The sequence below is a fragment of the Micropterus salmoides genome, unplaced genomic scaffold, assembly GCF_014851395.1.
Source record: "Micropterus salmoides isolate LMB-PRFRI ecotype aquatic unplaced genomic scaffold, ASM1485139v1 Ms_hic_scaffold_11, whole genome shotgun sequence".
Classification (NCBI taxonomy): Eukaryota; Metazoa; Chordata; class Actinopteri; order Centrarchiformes; family Centrarchidae; genus Micropterus; species Micropterus salmoides.
In genome coordinates, this window is record NW_024040152.1 from 28504406 (window position 1) to 28519477 (window position 15072).

Sequence of the window (15072 nt, forward strand, 5' to 3'; positions counted from 1 at the left end):
TTAATACAGTAATGTTTTGTATTAAGTGCCTTTTCTATGATTTGCTGTCATTTTAATTTTTTCTTTCCCTCTTCTTTTCACTTTGTCCTTAAGGTCCCTCTTCATCATGCTCGACAGTCTCAGTTATTGGGATCCCTGTACTAGCGCTGTTGGGCGGGCTTGGCTAAACCAGGTTCTTCAGAGACATGACATTGCTCGGGTTTTAGAGCCTCTCCTCCTCCTCCTGCTCCACCCCAAAACCCACCGTGTATCCATTCAGAGAGTACAGGCCCAGCGCCACTGGGCCCAGGCCTTCCCTGAACCACAGGAGCCGTCAGAACCCGTTTACACCAGGGACTCCGGTTTCTCAGACAGTAAGCAATGGCTTTTAATTCTGCTTTTTTAGTTTAACTGGTGAATGTGTCCTTCTGTATATTTTTTTTCCCACATTGAATTTAGTCTTTTCTTCTATTTCTTTGATTAGACTTCATCCAAGGGGAGAGGTTGGCACACGAGGAGCTCCGAGGCCTGATGCTGGGTGATATGGAGCCATTCTGTCTGACTGTCAACCCCTTGAGTGACAGCCTGTCCTTACTGAGTCTGAGCAGTGAGAACTTGCACCTAGCTGGTGACTATCAGCCTGTAGACCAACAGAGGGAGCCGCAGAGCTCTGAGTCCAGTGGTTCTCATTCATCTACAGTAGAAAACGGCAGCTTTGAGGAACCAGAGGGTGTCAGCAGTACAGTCAGTGGATCAGACCAACAGCCTGGTAACTCAGATGACATGTCTGAGGACTCTATAGAGGAGGTTGTATCTTCTGTTATAAAGGAGCTGATAGACAGGGTTTTGAGTTTAGTAGATGAGGGATCTCTTGAAGTCTCACCTCCACCTGATAACTGGCCCCAGACAGACACAGACAGCACTTCCTCAGATACCTCCACTGGTACCCGTCTTGACTCTGGCATTCCTTCCGGCTCCAGCCACCAGACTCTGCCCGAGATGGTGGCTGGAGGCACCCTGGAGTTCCTCACTGTTACACCGGCTGATATATCTGCGGAGGAGCACCACAGAGAGGGCATCACCCGTCATAGTTCATCACCTTCCATTGTCACGTTGCCAGACAGCTCCGACCCAGCCACCCCGGACCACACCCTGCAGGTGGAAGATCCTCAGGCCCGTAAACGTAGCCATAGCAGCACCCAGCTCAGCCTTAAGGGAAAGATCATGGAGAGACTGGGTGACAAATCTACAGGGGCCAAGCCCAAGCTCAAGAAGGCCAAGAGGAAAGAGGAGGAGAGGCAGAGAAAGATGGCAAATCAAGCTGAAAAGCTGCGGCCTCCCAGTATTTTCTTCGGGGACAGCCTGGATCTAGAGAACTGGTACAGCTGTGGGGAAGGTGAGGTGTCTGAGATTGAGAGTGACACTGGTTCACCCATTGGGAGCTCTGATGGGACTGTCAGGGGTGTCACTGTCACAGGACGCAGATCATCCTCTGCCCCACCTCGCTTCAACATCCATCCTCTCTACCAGCACGTCCTGCTCTACCTCCAGCTGTATGACTCCTCCCGGGCCCTTCACGCCCTCTCATCCATCGCAGCCATGCTAAGAGCCGCTCCCTCAGGGTTTGTAAGTGCCATCTCCACCACCAGTATCAACAACACTTACACTCCACAGCTCTCTTTACTCCAAAACCTCCTAGCCCGTCACAGGGTCTCCGTCATGGGCAAAGACTTCTATTGCCCCATCCCCCAGGATTCCCACTCCCATTCGTTCCGCAGCGCCATGTACCTGGAGATCATCATCTCGCTCTGTCTCTACTTCTTAAGAAGCTATTACTCTACCCACGTGGCAGCGGGCCCTCAGGACTTGGCTGGGAACCGGGCCATGCAGCTGACCAGTGTGGAGGTCTTAACTCTCCTTTTCAGCGAGCTAGCCAAGGTCACAGGTGGCTCAGCTAAGGGCTTTGCTAGTTTCATCAGCGACGTGCTCTCTAAGTGCAAAGTTCAGAAGGTGGTTCTCCATTGCCTGCTCTCCTCCATATTCAGCGCCCAGAAGTGGCATGAGCAGCGGGTGGCAGGGGTGAACGTGGCCACGGTGGAGGAAGGTCTATCAGAGGACAGTGTTATCAACCTGTCGGAGGACCAGATCGACAGCTGTAGCGCCGTCCAGTCTCAGCTGCTCAGACTGCTGCAGAGCCTAGTTGTACTCGAGCACAGAGTCCTGGTGCCAGCTGAGGAAGGAGGAGAAGGAGGACCTGTTGTGGGAGGAGTGGCAGGAGGTGGAGGGACAGGAGGCGGTGCTGGGGCCGGGTTTGAGATCTTGGGTGGGGAAGTGGAGCACGTCAACCCTCAGCAGCCGATGACATCACTGCAATACCTCCACGGACAGCCTATCACTGCGCAGGGTATGTTCCTGTGTGCAGTGATCCGGGCGCTGCATCAGCACCATGCGTGTAAGATGCATCCTCAGTGGATAGGACTCATCACAGCCACCCTGCCATACATGGGGAGGGTGCTGAGGAGGGTGGTGGCTTCTGTCACTCTGCAGCTGTGCAGGAACCTGGACAATCTTCTTCAGCAGTACCGCTATGAGACCGGGATAACTGACATCAGGTATTAACATCTAAATGGATGATGAGCTACACTGTTATGATAACCCATTCTACATCTAGGTATAACAGACAGGCAGTACAATGCAATAAAACTGCTTAGCAAGGGTTTGGACACCAGATGGCTCTCTTGTACAAGATGCAGTGGGGCTCTTGTACATCATCAATCTATCGTATGTACCAGTTGTGATGAAAATGCTTGACATTCCAAATTCTTGCATAGAAATACATTAATTCAGTAATATGAATATGTACCCGACCTCTGTGAAATATATATTCTCCTTCTGTCTGCCAGACCCCAGTGGATGGCTCTCTGCATCCCTCCTGACCTGATTCTGACAGTGCTGGAGGGGGTGACGGCCATCATCCATTACTGCCTGCTGGATCCCACTTCACAATACCACCAGGTGAGGGAGCCGAGCGCCATTCAGTTGCTGCAAATTGCTCCTTCCTTTCTCAGTACAACCTCTGCACAGACTTGTTAATATATTCTGAATTCAGGCCTCATTTTTGGTATTTTATACATTGATTGGTTACACTCATGAGTATGATTTGTATTAAGATACCGTATGCTTAATATATTCTATTTCTTTGCATTATAGTTTAGGTACCCTAAGTACTGACTGTCTTGTTGGATATTTTGCCTCCAGTTACAGGTGAGTGTTGACCAGAAGCACCTGGCTGAGGCTCGTTCAGGGATCCTGTCCATCCTCCACACCATCATGTCTTCTGTCACCCTGCTGTGGAGCGTCCTCCACCAGGCAGACAACTCTGACAAGCCAGCTGCTGCCTCTGCTGCTTCGACTTCCAACATCAACCTGGGCTCCACTAAGGTACACCATGCAACAGTATTCACAGTTTAGATCTTTGCCAGCCTGGCAAGGTAGTAACTAGTCTTTGCTTTGTCAGAATTGAACGCACGTCTTGGCTGCAGAATAAGAAGGGCCTGAGATAATTTGTCTAAAATTGACTATGCCTCTTTTCACACCAAAAAGAAGAAACGGATTACCGCACTAAAATATTTCACTTGTGTTGCCTTAAGCCTTGCCCAAGTAGAATGAATGCAAAGCCAGCTCACATATTCTTTTCAAATAACGTGACATTGTTCCTGCAGCACTTCATAGAGGTTGGATATAAAACTGGAAACTGTAGTGTTCAGTGTTTATAGCAAAGTGACAATTGGTTCTAGCAAATTTAAACATGTGGGCAGCCAGGCTGAAAATGTTTACAGAGAAAGTATTTTTTATATATATATATATATATATATATATATATATATATATATATATATATATATATATATATATATATATATATATATATATATATATATATATATATATATATATATATATAGTATATATATACTCCACACACAAAATATTTTTATTACTGGTCTCAACTGTGAGAACAAAATCTTATCACTGGCATTGAAGAACTTCTTTTTTCAGCAATTATAGCTCTGTATTTTTCTGCAAGTAGTTATTAGCGTTGTTCAGATGATATTATTTTTTCCGGAGGCGGGTTGGTAATGTAATTTTCACTGAGATAATACAGTGATTTTTATCCTGTACGGAACGTAATTAGTAATCATTACAAGCCCTTGGTCCCTGCAGGAGGATTAATTAAAGGCCTAGAAACCTGTCTAACTTACTTTTATTCCCATGTTTTGTCAGTTTTTTTCAAATTGGGATAGTACACAGAACTTAACAGCAGCTCAACTTTAAATCAGATAGTGTTGTTAATTTATTTTGTGTCAGTTACCAGATGTGAAATGCAGAAGGTAGTGTGAAATGTCTCTCTAGTAATTTGAGGAAACAAATTATTGTTATTTCCTGCATTCAGTTTGTTTTTTTCACAGCAACACAGTATACTGCAAGATACGCCGAAACATAATTAGAGGACATGACTAGTGACAGTATGGATTGTAACTGAAATCGTTTGCATAGTTACCAGCTGTTTAGGTCCAACCTTATTTCCTTGCTCACATCTGTTTTACAGAACCTCCGGCAGCAAATCCTGGAGTTGCTGGGTCCAATCTCCATGAACCATGGTACTCACTTTATGGCAGCAATTGCCTATGTCTGGAATGAGAGGAAACAGGTGAAGACTCCAGTCAGAAATAAGGTGGGTGTCCTGAAAAACAGTGGGTAAAACAGTTCACTCACCCTTTTGATGTTTTTAGGTTGTTTTGTCTTGATGTCCTGCATTGCAAACTGTTTTTCCGCCCTCTCTGGTTATGTCAGGGGGTCCTGGAGTCCACCTGTACTACACTGCAGCTAGTTAAAGCAGTGGAGGTCAGATTGTCAGGGGGTGTTAAGTTCCGTTTTAAAAGTGAAACACGACAGTAGCACATTTCTGTTATTTATTCTTTTACCGGTATTGTTCTAAAGGAGATGCCCAGACTCCAGCATCTCTCTGTTGGAGTGGACTTTGTAAGTCATTATATGTATACTGCGTCTCTCAGGTGATTCCTTTAGCCAGTGAAGAACAGCTGCTGCTGGTTGAGCTGGTTCGCTCTGTGAGCGCCATGCGCACTGAGACGGTCATGCAGACAGTCAAAGAGGTCTTGAAGCAGCCGCCTGCCATAGCAAAGGACAAGGTTGGTGTTTATGCTTTAATCTTCATCTTCTTTTCCCTCAACACCAGCTGTTCTGTCTGCATAATTTAACATCAAAATGTAACTGTTTACTCATTTTAATTACAATAAGATTTATCATAAATACCATTAAACCAAAAACAGAAGGATAACAAGTTATTTTTGTCTTTTAGTTTTACTTTGTCAATAGTCATTCATTACATTATTACGGTTTCTTTACTCCCGACAGAAGCACCTCTCTTTGGAGGTCTGCATGCTGCAGTTCTTTTATGCCTATGTCCAGAGGTGAGTCCACTGCTTTCCAACAGCAGTACATCTTTACACTATATATCTATTACTATTTAATGTAAAGTTATTACACTACATAAAGGCCCAATTTGTGCAGCGCCTTCTAACCTCTAAAACGTATTACTTGCATTCATGACTGTGCCCTGTATGTGTCCTAGGATCCCTGTGTCCAGTTTAGTTGATAGCTGGCCATCTCTGCTGGCACTGCTGAAGGACTCGGTACCGTTAGGCCTGCCTGCCCCTGGACAGTTTCTTATACTAGGGTTGGTTTGTCTCCTTTTAATTATCATACAGGTGTCCCTATGTCCTCGTAACATCTGGGGAATCGCCTGCACAATTACATTTACATGTATCAGTGTTCTGGATGTTAGTGGATTGGTTACAGTTAAATAGTCACAGTGTGGATCTGAAGGAGTCAGTCTGTAGATACTACACCTTCTTCTACTTCCACGCTATATTATTACGCTATATTAACTTATTTAACATGGCTCTTCCTTTCTCTTTGTACTCTGCAGAGTTCTGAATGAGTTCATTTTGAAGAATCCCAATCTGGAGAGCAAGAAGGACCAACGGGAGCTGCAGGTAATTACTGCAGCCATCGTGACTCATATTCAGAATCTCAGTGGTTTCAATTATGTTTTATAATTGGATAGGTTTGACTTGTGTTTTCTGCTCTATTGTCATAACAATGATTTGATTGAATCATAAATGAATATTACTTGTGTATTCAGGATGTTACCCATAAGGTTGTGGAGGCCATAGGGACAATTGCAGGCTCCTCTCTGGAGCAAACCACGTGGCTGAGGAGAAACCTGGAGGTGAAGGCCTCTCCTCAGATAGTTGTGGATGGAACCAACCTGGAATCTGATGTAGAAGGTGTGCTGCTTGCAAACACAAATTACATGAAAAACTCATAATAAATAACTAATAGTACAGTAACTTGTTTTTATTCCGAATTTAACATATATTAATTTAAATCATTAACAGAAATGGTGTTGACGAAATTATTGGCACTCTAGATTTAATTAATTTGGTAGCACAGCCATGGGAGAAAATAATTACTGCGAGTGGTTCCTATAGACAACAATGAGACTCCTTCACCTTTCTCAATTTGGCCTACTCTTCTTTTGCAAACTGCTCTAGTTTTCTCAGATTTGAAGGGTGCCTTCTTCCAACTGCTGTTTTCAGATTTCTCCACATGCATGTATGATGGGATGCAGATCTGGGCTCATTGCTGACCACTTTAGAACAGTCTAGCATTTTCTTCTAAATCATTCCTGGGTGTTTTTGGATGTGTGTTTTGGGTCATTGTCCTGCTGGAGAACCCACGACACTGACACAAAACAGCTCCATACCTTGCTCCATTTTAAACTGGTTGAATGATCGATTGCCGGCCCCTGGGACTCATTATAGATGAGTTCAAGGTGAATACCCTGCTTGACATCCAAATCCATTTCTTGAATCTTCTAAAACAGTGTCAATAATACTGTCCAGGCCGTTTTTGCTAGCTAGGATTCAGTATTGTTTTCAGCCTTTTTTCTTTTTTTCATTCTTCTGCAAACCCCAAAGAAATGCATATTGTGTGTGGATACCAAAATATGTTTTAATTTCCCTATTTTCTGTAAGAAATTATGTTTTAATTGGGGAAAAAATAGTGCCAATATTTTTTGGCCAGACTGTGAGTAGTAGCTAGCGTGGATACTGACCTCAGCACTGTGTGTTTTGGTAAGGAAAATATATGTTTTGTGTTTATACCTGGGATGAATTTTATGTCATGGATGAATCCAGCAACACCAAGTGTAAAAAAAAAAAAAAAAAAAAAGACATCTGAATGTGAGACACTGAAACTACATGTGAGGCGTCACACTTCAAAAAGCAGGTGACATGTGCATATGTTTTGCAGGTTGTTTGCGTGCTTCAGCATGGCAGTATTAATATTTCTCCGCCATGCAGCAGCTGCTAATGTTTGGTATGTGTGTTTTGTAGATTTAATGCTCACAGTGATGGAGGCCTCCAGCTTCACTCCATCAGTGTACAGCGTACACGCACTCACACTGCTGGCCGAGGTAAAACACTCATGTCTCAGTGATTCAGCTCAGCCCTTCCTGCACAACTGTTGTTTCTCAGGCCATCAGTCAGTGGCTCTGCCAGTTATTTCCATTGTTTGTCTTGATTATGTCTCAAACTGTTCTCACTCACATTTAGCCTGTTGCTCTCAGGCACAGCCTTACAGTACACTAACACACTCCAGCTGAGCTCTTCTGACACCCTCCCGCCTCTACTTCAATTATTATTAGTGAACCAATAAATCAATCTGTTGGATGTAGTGTGGTGCTGTGAATGAGCTGAGCCGGACAATTGAAATAACTGGCCATCTTCTTCCGTCCTGGCTGTTTTAGCTCAGTGGGGGGGGGCTACATTTGATGATGATGCCTGTGCTTCACTGCTTTCAGCTTATAGATTAGTGGGTTTATTTATGGCAAAGAATCAGCAGAATGCTGCAGTGCGGTTTTGCATACTGTTGATTGGTGCAGTGATATACCGCCTTTTATTGTATATCATTTTTCACCCAAGGAATCATAGTAACTCAGTATTTATAGACAAATGCCTATTGTCTACTGTTATTTTGGAAAACATCACTCAATGTTGCAGTGCCTATGAAAGCGTATGGTGTAAGACTGACGTGAATGAATGCTTAATTTATTTGTCAGGTGCTGGCTCATCTGTTGGACATGGTGTTCTATAGTGATGAGAAGGAGCGGGTGATCCCACTGCTGGTTAATATCATGCACTATGTAGTGCCTTACCTTCGCAACCACAGGTGGGGATGAGCTTCTACTTTGTATTTTGTCAAACTTCTCTGAAATTAAAAATCTTAAATTTCACATTTGAAGGGCTTTAACCTAAAAATGGTTAAAAAAAAAAAAAAGTAAGTCTTTTTATGTGTGTAAATATGAAGGTGAAACCCATGACATGCAAGCAGATAAATAAAACAGATTTCTTCATGTTAGGGAGAGAGGAAGGATGAAGTGCAGTGAACTACCAAGTGTGTAAATGAGTTGTAGCTGATCATATGAATGTCATATACGTTTCCTGTTTCTCCTGCCAGTGCTCACAACGCCCCCAGCTACCGGGCCTGCATCCAACTGTTGAGCAGCCTAAGTGGATACCAGTACACCCGCCGTGCCTGGAAGAAGGAGGCCTTCGACCTCTTCATGGACCACACCTTCTTCCAGATGGACTCCTCCTGCGTCAGCCAGTGAGTAGGAGAGGAAAGTTGTGTGCGTGACCACTTTTACAGCTGGTGTTAAAATGTAGACCAAGTGATTACACTGAGAGAGAGAGAGAAAAACATGAGCTCAAAATATGAGATGCACATAAGATCCTTATACCTGAATCAGTTTCACAATTTAAAGGAGTAGTTCATCCCAATATGAGACTGTTTTGTAGAAACTCCATTGAAGTTGCTGGATCCACATAATGTGCACTGATATAGTTATTGTATCTTTTTCTTCCACACAATTGGGCCATATTTTCACATCTTCAAAAAATAATCTGTCCATTAACAGTTTGAGTATCAGAGTGTTTTTATAAAGTAAGAAATACACTGAGGACCTACAAGTCCAGTATTTACTTTGATTTATCTACCATATTTTTCTTAGGTGACTGTTGGTTTAATGCCTTATCACCACATCGAATACCGACAAGCCCCAAAGTCTAATTCACTCAGATTTACTGGAATGGGAAACAAGAGAGATAAAAAAAGTGCAGACTCCCGTTACCTTTGAGGCGCTTATAAAGTCCAGATGTTTTCATTCCTTGATTATTTAGATTCCTTGTTATCCGTAATTTTTCGTCGATCAAAAGCATCAAAACAGCTTTTAATAAAAATTAATCCAAGTTATGAATTCTGTCATGTGAAGTCCGTTGCTCACTGTCCGCTAACTTCTGCCACACTTTTCTCAGCATCCTGCACCTGTTGTTGAGTATGCTCGTTTTCATTAGCTTGCAGCCTTCATAATAAAAGTGCTAAGCTGTCTGTCGGAGATGGATCAAATGATATAATGTTTTTTAGTAGGGACTGTGTAATATTCATACTGGTTGAAATGAACAGTTTGATATATTTCACATCTTTGCTGAGCAAGACTTTTGTGAGAAAGAAATTAAGGCCCGGGCTATTAATCAAAGTTTTATATTATGCAAATAGAAATAAATTTTCATTTACAAATCCAACCATAAAGTGTAATCAAACAAAAAGCTTGGCTACTGACATATTTGTTCAAGATGTATTAATACATACAGTATGTGCTCAAAGGAAGAAGCAAGACCATGTGTTTCTTGTCAGTAAAACAGCAGTCTGCCCTTTTGTTGAAAAGGTAAACATAACAACTCGGGTATATCAGAGATTGAAGATTTTAAAGTGCATACATTTACCTACATTTTCTATCAACTTATCTTGATGGCGTCAGTGGATAAGACTCATGCCTTTGGTGTGAAAGACCCGGGTTCAACTCCCCACTGTGACATGTCCACCAATGTGTCCCTGAGCAAGACGCTGAACCCCTCATTGCTCCAGAGGTGTGCATATATATATAATTTTCTTCTTTTTTCAGCTGGAGAGCCATCATTGACCACTTGATGACTCATGACAAGACCACATTCAGAGACCTCATGAGTAAGCTTTAAGACTCTTTATTACCACTGGGTGTGAATACAGACCATTTACCAGATCATCTTTTTCTTTCTGACATTTGCAGGGCACTGAGTGTTTTCCCCTTTCATGAAAAGTGTCTTGCTAAAAACAAGCACTTACATTTTCACTCCAATTATGTTTGTAGACCAATTTAGCTGTGGAAATATGCCAATGTGCCATAGTTAAAGTCAAGTCAATTTTATTAATGTAGTCCATTGTCACAGAGCACAAATGTGCTTCAAAGTGCTTTACAGTCTGTACAGCATACCACACAGTTTATCCTATCCGAAGTCGGAGAAGGGGGAAAAACTGAAGAAACAGTTTAAAAACTGGCAGATGTGTAATATAATAATGACTGTGTGTATTTCCCTTTAGCCCGGGTGGCTGTAGCCCAGAGCAGCTCTCTGAGTCTGTTCACCAACAGAGACGCTGAGCTGGAGCAGAGAGCCATGCTGCTCAAACGCCTGGCTTTCACCATCTACAGCAGTGAAGTGGACCAGTACCAGAAATACCTGCCAGACATACAAGGTAAACGATACACACGTACAGTATACTTTATATGTACCACTGTTGTATACAGCTACTGTGAGCAGCAGCAGTTTACAACCTCACTGGGAGAGCTCATTTCCCACAACACCACAATTTCGGTTTATTTCAGCTTGCGTATTTCTCATAAATGTGGCCATTTTGAGTCAGTGGGTCACGCTAACTTCAGACTCGCCACCTCCTTTTTAGAGACTCAAGGAAATGAGGAGCTTTACAGCTTTCCAAATAAACATAATTATTACATGAATGATTTCAAATGCTTGTTTCTGAGTTTGACTGAAGGTAAACACAGACTGTGAAATAGACCTTATGCTAACTGCACAGGGATCTACATCTGGGTTTAACAGAGGTGGAAAGTAATGAATTACAGTTACTCACGTTACTGTAATTGAGTAGTTCTTTATGTACTTGTACTTTTTAAAGTATTTTTAAAAATGTTATTTTACTGTAACTTAAGTATGTTTTGTTTAAAGTATTGTAGTTCGCTACATTTTCAATCCCCTCCATTATTGAGTAAAAAAAAAAAAAAGTGCAAGGAAAAACTCGTAACCACTTTGTGGAGAGAACAGCTTTATCATGAAGCAGTGTAAGCTGTTAAAAAATGCTGTATTAAGTTACTGCTAATGCAAACTGAACATTTCCTGCTGCTCCAGCTTCACATTAAAAGCATTTAACTGGCAAAACACAAGTTGACTTTTTTTATTTTGAAGTAGTCACAGGAAGTGCAATCTGTTTGTAAGTGAGATTAGCGCTGACTGCTCTTATTCATCAAAAATGCGTCTACACAACAAGACAACAGTCATTTAACAGTTTTCTGACAGTGGACCAGTTTGTAATATTGCAGTGAGTAATGCAACAGTCAGGAGCAGACACAGTGAGCTGTTAGATAAAGAGCTGCATGTGACAGGTTGCACACCTCAACCTTCTCAGACAGGTAACAAACTCCTTTCACTTTAACTGTTCGCAGACTCATGTTGTGTGCAGCATAAAGTCAGATCTTGACTGCTCACATAATTATGGAAAATACCAATAACTAAATAGTTTGTTTAGCTGCCCCAGACTTCTGTGCCCTGTGGTATTAAAATGTATCTGCTGTTACCACCAGTAACTACAGATGGCTCATGCACAATAACGGGCAGCTGCATAATAGCGTCAAAACCGGAGTTACATTTTACAATTACAGATTTTAACCATCACTCCTCAGTGAACTGCCTCCTTGGCTGCGGTCTGAGAGCATTTTCTAGTTAAGTAGGCCTCTCTAGTAGCCTATGTACATTTATCATTATGGATTTAGGCCTACCATGTTTTTTAGGAGTCTCTTCACACTGATATAAGCCAATAAAAACGTTCATTTTGCGAAATTTGAAAACATTAAACAAAAGTAATATGGCAATTATTTTTGAAAGTCCGGTTCTCACAGTGTCTGCTTAGAAATTTTCGTGCCCTTGAACAAATGTAGTTGAGGACCCCTGATGCAGAGGTCAGTTATAGCTAATAGCCTATTTCCATTGGTGGTTAAAAATAAGCTTTCATAGTTTGGTAAGATGCTTTTCTGCAAATAGCCAAACAGACAACGATGCATGACAGTGTTGGTTGGATTAGCAACTTGCTGGTAACTAGTTATTTATTATACTAACGCTTATGATATCCCGTTAAAATTACCTCCTGTTTGAATGTAAATAGAGATATGACTTCATATACAGTCCAGTGTTTCCCGTTTTCCCAATCCAGTGTGTCCAGAGTCTAATCTGTTCCACCACAGTTTCATTGTAACATAGAATGTTAATGTTTTTTGCCACTGATTTGGAAAAGTATCTGTCAAACAAACTAAAATTGAAAGCGCCATATGGCTTTTTTTCCTTATCAAATCACAAAAGACTGCAATTTAATTAAATAATTATAACAAGTATAAATGAGATATTAAATCAATAAAAATAAGCCATTTTAGGACTAAAGTAACTAAGTAACTTTTACTGAGTAAATTTTAAATGAGCTACTTTTTTACTTTTACTTGAGTAGATTTTTATACTTGTAATTTTACTTGTTCATCAAAGTAATTGTACTTTTACTTAAGTAGAATATTTTTGTACTCTTTCCACCTCTGGGGTTTATTAACCTGCATGTTTTACCATATGTTCCCAAAGCAGATACTTACTGTACGTGTGTTTGTGTGTTCAGAGCGTCTGGTGGAGAGCCTGCGTCTACCTCAGGTGCCCATCCTCCACGCTCAGGTGTTCCTGTTCTTTAGAGTGCTGCTGCTGCGCATGTCACCTCAACACCTCACCTCACTGTGGCCCACCATGATCACTGAACTGGTGAGAAGCAGTCGTTGGCTACAGGCTTCTTTTTTTTGTTTGTTTTGCTCACTTAACTGCATCCTTGATGTGTTTCTTTCTTTCAGTCCTCCACATATCTACCAACTCACACACACTCATTCATACACTCTACATCTGTCTCCCTGCAGGTTCAGGTGTTTCTTCTGATGGAGCAGGAGCTAACAGCAGATGAGGACATATCAAGGTACATTATCTGTTGATATTGCAAACTGGATCATAGCAGAAAATGAACATCATAAATGACTTCTTCTGTATTCCAATGATTGTTTATCCTCTAATGTCCATCTCTAGGACATCAGGGCCGTCTGTGGCTGGGTTGGAGACCACCTATTCTGGTGGGAATGGCTTCTCCACCTCCTACAACAGCCAGCGCTGGCTCAACCTCTACCTTTCAGCCTGCAAGCTCCTGGACCTGGCCTTGGCCCTGCCTCCTGAGAGCCTGCCTCAGTTCCAGATGTCAGTACAGACAAGCCTGAGTCATAATAGCCTTTGCATGTTTGCCTGTCACTGAATAGAGAATACAGCAAGGATCATTTGCAATGAGAAGAATAACTCAGAATGTCTCAGTATGTGAAGTGCATATGAATAAGTTATTTGGAAATTGTGTTATATCTGAGAAAGTCCTGCCTCATTACAGGTACCGCTGGGCCTTCATCCCAGAGGCTTCCGATGATTCAGGATTGGAAGTGAGACGTCAGGGGACTCACCAGAGAGAGTTTAAACCTTACGTGGTTCGATTAGTCAAGCTGCTGAGGAAACGAGCCAAGGTATCTCATCCTCCCTCTGTATACGCAAGGTTGTTGAATGATGGAGACAAATGGCTGCTTCTTACAAAGAGGATGTTCAGGGATACGATCATTAAACGCTTTTTTGCAAGTTGTAGCCTATTTCATTCATGCTGCGTTGTCCCCCACCTGTAGGATGGCAGGTTCATTTTTTCCATTTGTGTAATTTGTAATCCATTTCCCTCTCCCATAGAAAAACCCAGAGGAGGACTGCTCCACCCGAGCCCTGTCCTGGGAGCCAGGTCACCTGATGCTGACCCTCTACGTGATCCGCAGCATGGAGCAGCTGCTACCCTTCTTTAACCTGCTCAGCCAGGTATTCAACAGCAAGGCCAGCAGTCGCTCAGGTCCCACCTACACACACAACCTTGCAGGCGCTTCCTTCCCCGGGCACAAGGAGGGCCACAAACTGGAGAGCCAGAAAGTCTTCTGGAGTCGAGCTCGACAGGACATCGAGGAGATGGTGGAAAAAGACTTTTTAGAGGGCCTTATCAAGACGTGAGAATACAGCAAAGGAAGGGAGCGGGATTAACACATAACTGATCAACACTAGTGAAAAACCTCAACTTGTACATTAAAGAACAAGGGAATGAGGGAAATTGTTTGTACATTTTTTTGTATTTATAATGATTATTTTACTTTTCAAAAGCTATTGTATTTAATTTTAATTATTTGTATATATGGAGCATCTTTGATGACTGACTCTTAACATTTCATGTGAGTGCTTTTGGACAAAGTGAAGATGCTGTGCCATTCCATATCGATGTGACTTAATAAAGATTTTTAATGGGAGGGTTACAAGCACTCTGTCATTTAAAATGCATTTACACTATGTTCCCGTCACAATATATCCTGAGCTCAAACAAATTCTAGACCTGTAATTTTACTAGCTCCATTTGTAAATTGTGAAGTGAAGCAAAATAGCAATTCACACTATCCTGAACTGGAACCTCCATAAAGATTCACACTGATAGAACTTCACAAACGTTATCACATATTGTGTGGCTGCATTGTCAAGTGTTGCATCGTATTGATTATTTTGTCCACCCATTTATGTCAATGAGGGCAGGCTAAATAACAGAAACAGCTCTCTGTATAATGAAACACAATTCAGCAGCACAATGAAGTGCAGACTCCAAAATAATCAAAGTTGAATCAACACCTCTAAAACAGTTTTAACAAAAATTGATTATAAACTTCATGAAGGTAGGACTGAGTATTTATACACTGTTGTATTG

The 15072-nt window shown here is 42.0% G+C and overlaps 1 protein-coding gene across 5 annotated transcripts in view; it reads left to right on the forward strand.

Moving 5' to 3' along the window:
- Positions 1–14632, forward strand: part of dop1a (DOP1 leucine zipper like protein A) — a 31963-nt gene extending 17331 nt beyond the window's left edge. For 4 of the 5 annotated variants that reach the window (XM_038712113.1, XM_038712116.1, XM_038712117.1 and 1 more), the window contains 20 exons: positions 94–353; positions 464–2591; positions 2883–2994; positions 3238–3420; positions 4589–4714; positions 5055–5189; positions 5416–5471; positions 5633–5737; positions 5990–6056; positions 6206–6350; positions 7461–7540; positions 8186–8295; positions 8584–8733; positions 10088–10149; positions 10543–10695; positions 12892–13028; positions 13178–13233; positions 13341–13505; positions 13687–13816; positions 14028–14336. In XM_038712113.1, the coding sequence (XP_038568041.1) occupies positions 94–353; positions 464–2591; positions 2883–2994; positions 3238–3420; positions 4589–4714; positions 5055–5189; positions 5416–5471; positions 5633–5737; positions 5990–6056; positions 6206–6350; positions 7461–7540; positions 8186–8295; positions 8584–8733; positions 10088–10149; positions 10543–10695; positions 12892–13028; positions 13178–13233; positions 13341–13505; positions 13687–13816; positions 14028–14336 (4669 nt within the window). Of the gene's footprint in view, positions 1–93; positions 354–463; positions 2592–2882; positions 2995–3237; positions 3421–4588; positions 4715–5054; positions 5190–5415; positions 5472–5632; positions 5738–5989; positions 6057–6205; positions 6351–7460; positions 7541–8185; positions 8296–8583; positions 8734–10087; positions 10150–10542; positions 10696–12891; positions 13029–13177; positions 13234–13340; positions 13506–13686; positions 13817–14027 lie in introns of all 5 variants that reach the window. The other variant, XM_038712115.1, reaches the window with a different exon arrangement.
- Positions 14633–15072: the final 440 nt, after the last annotated feature.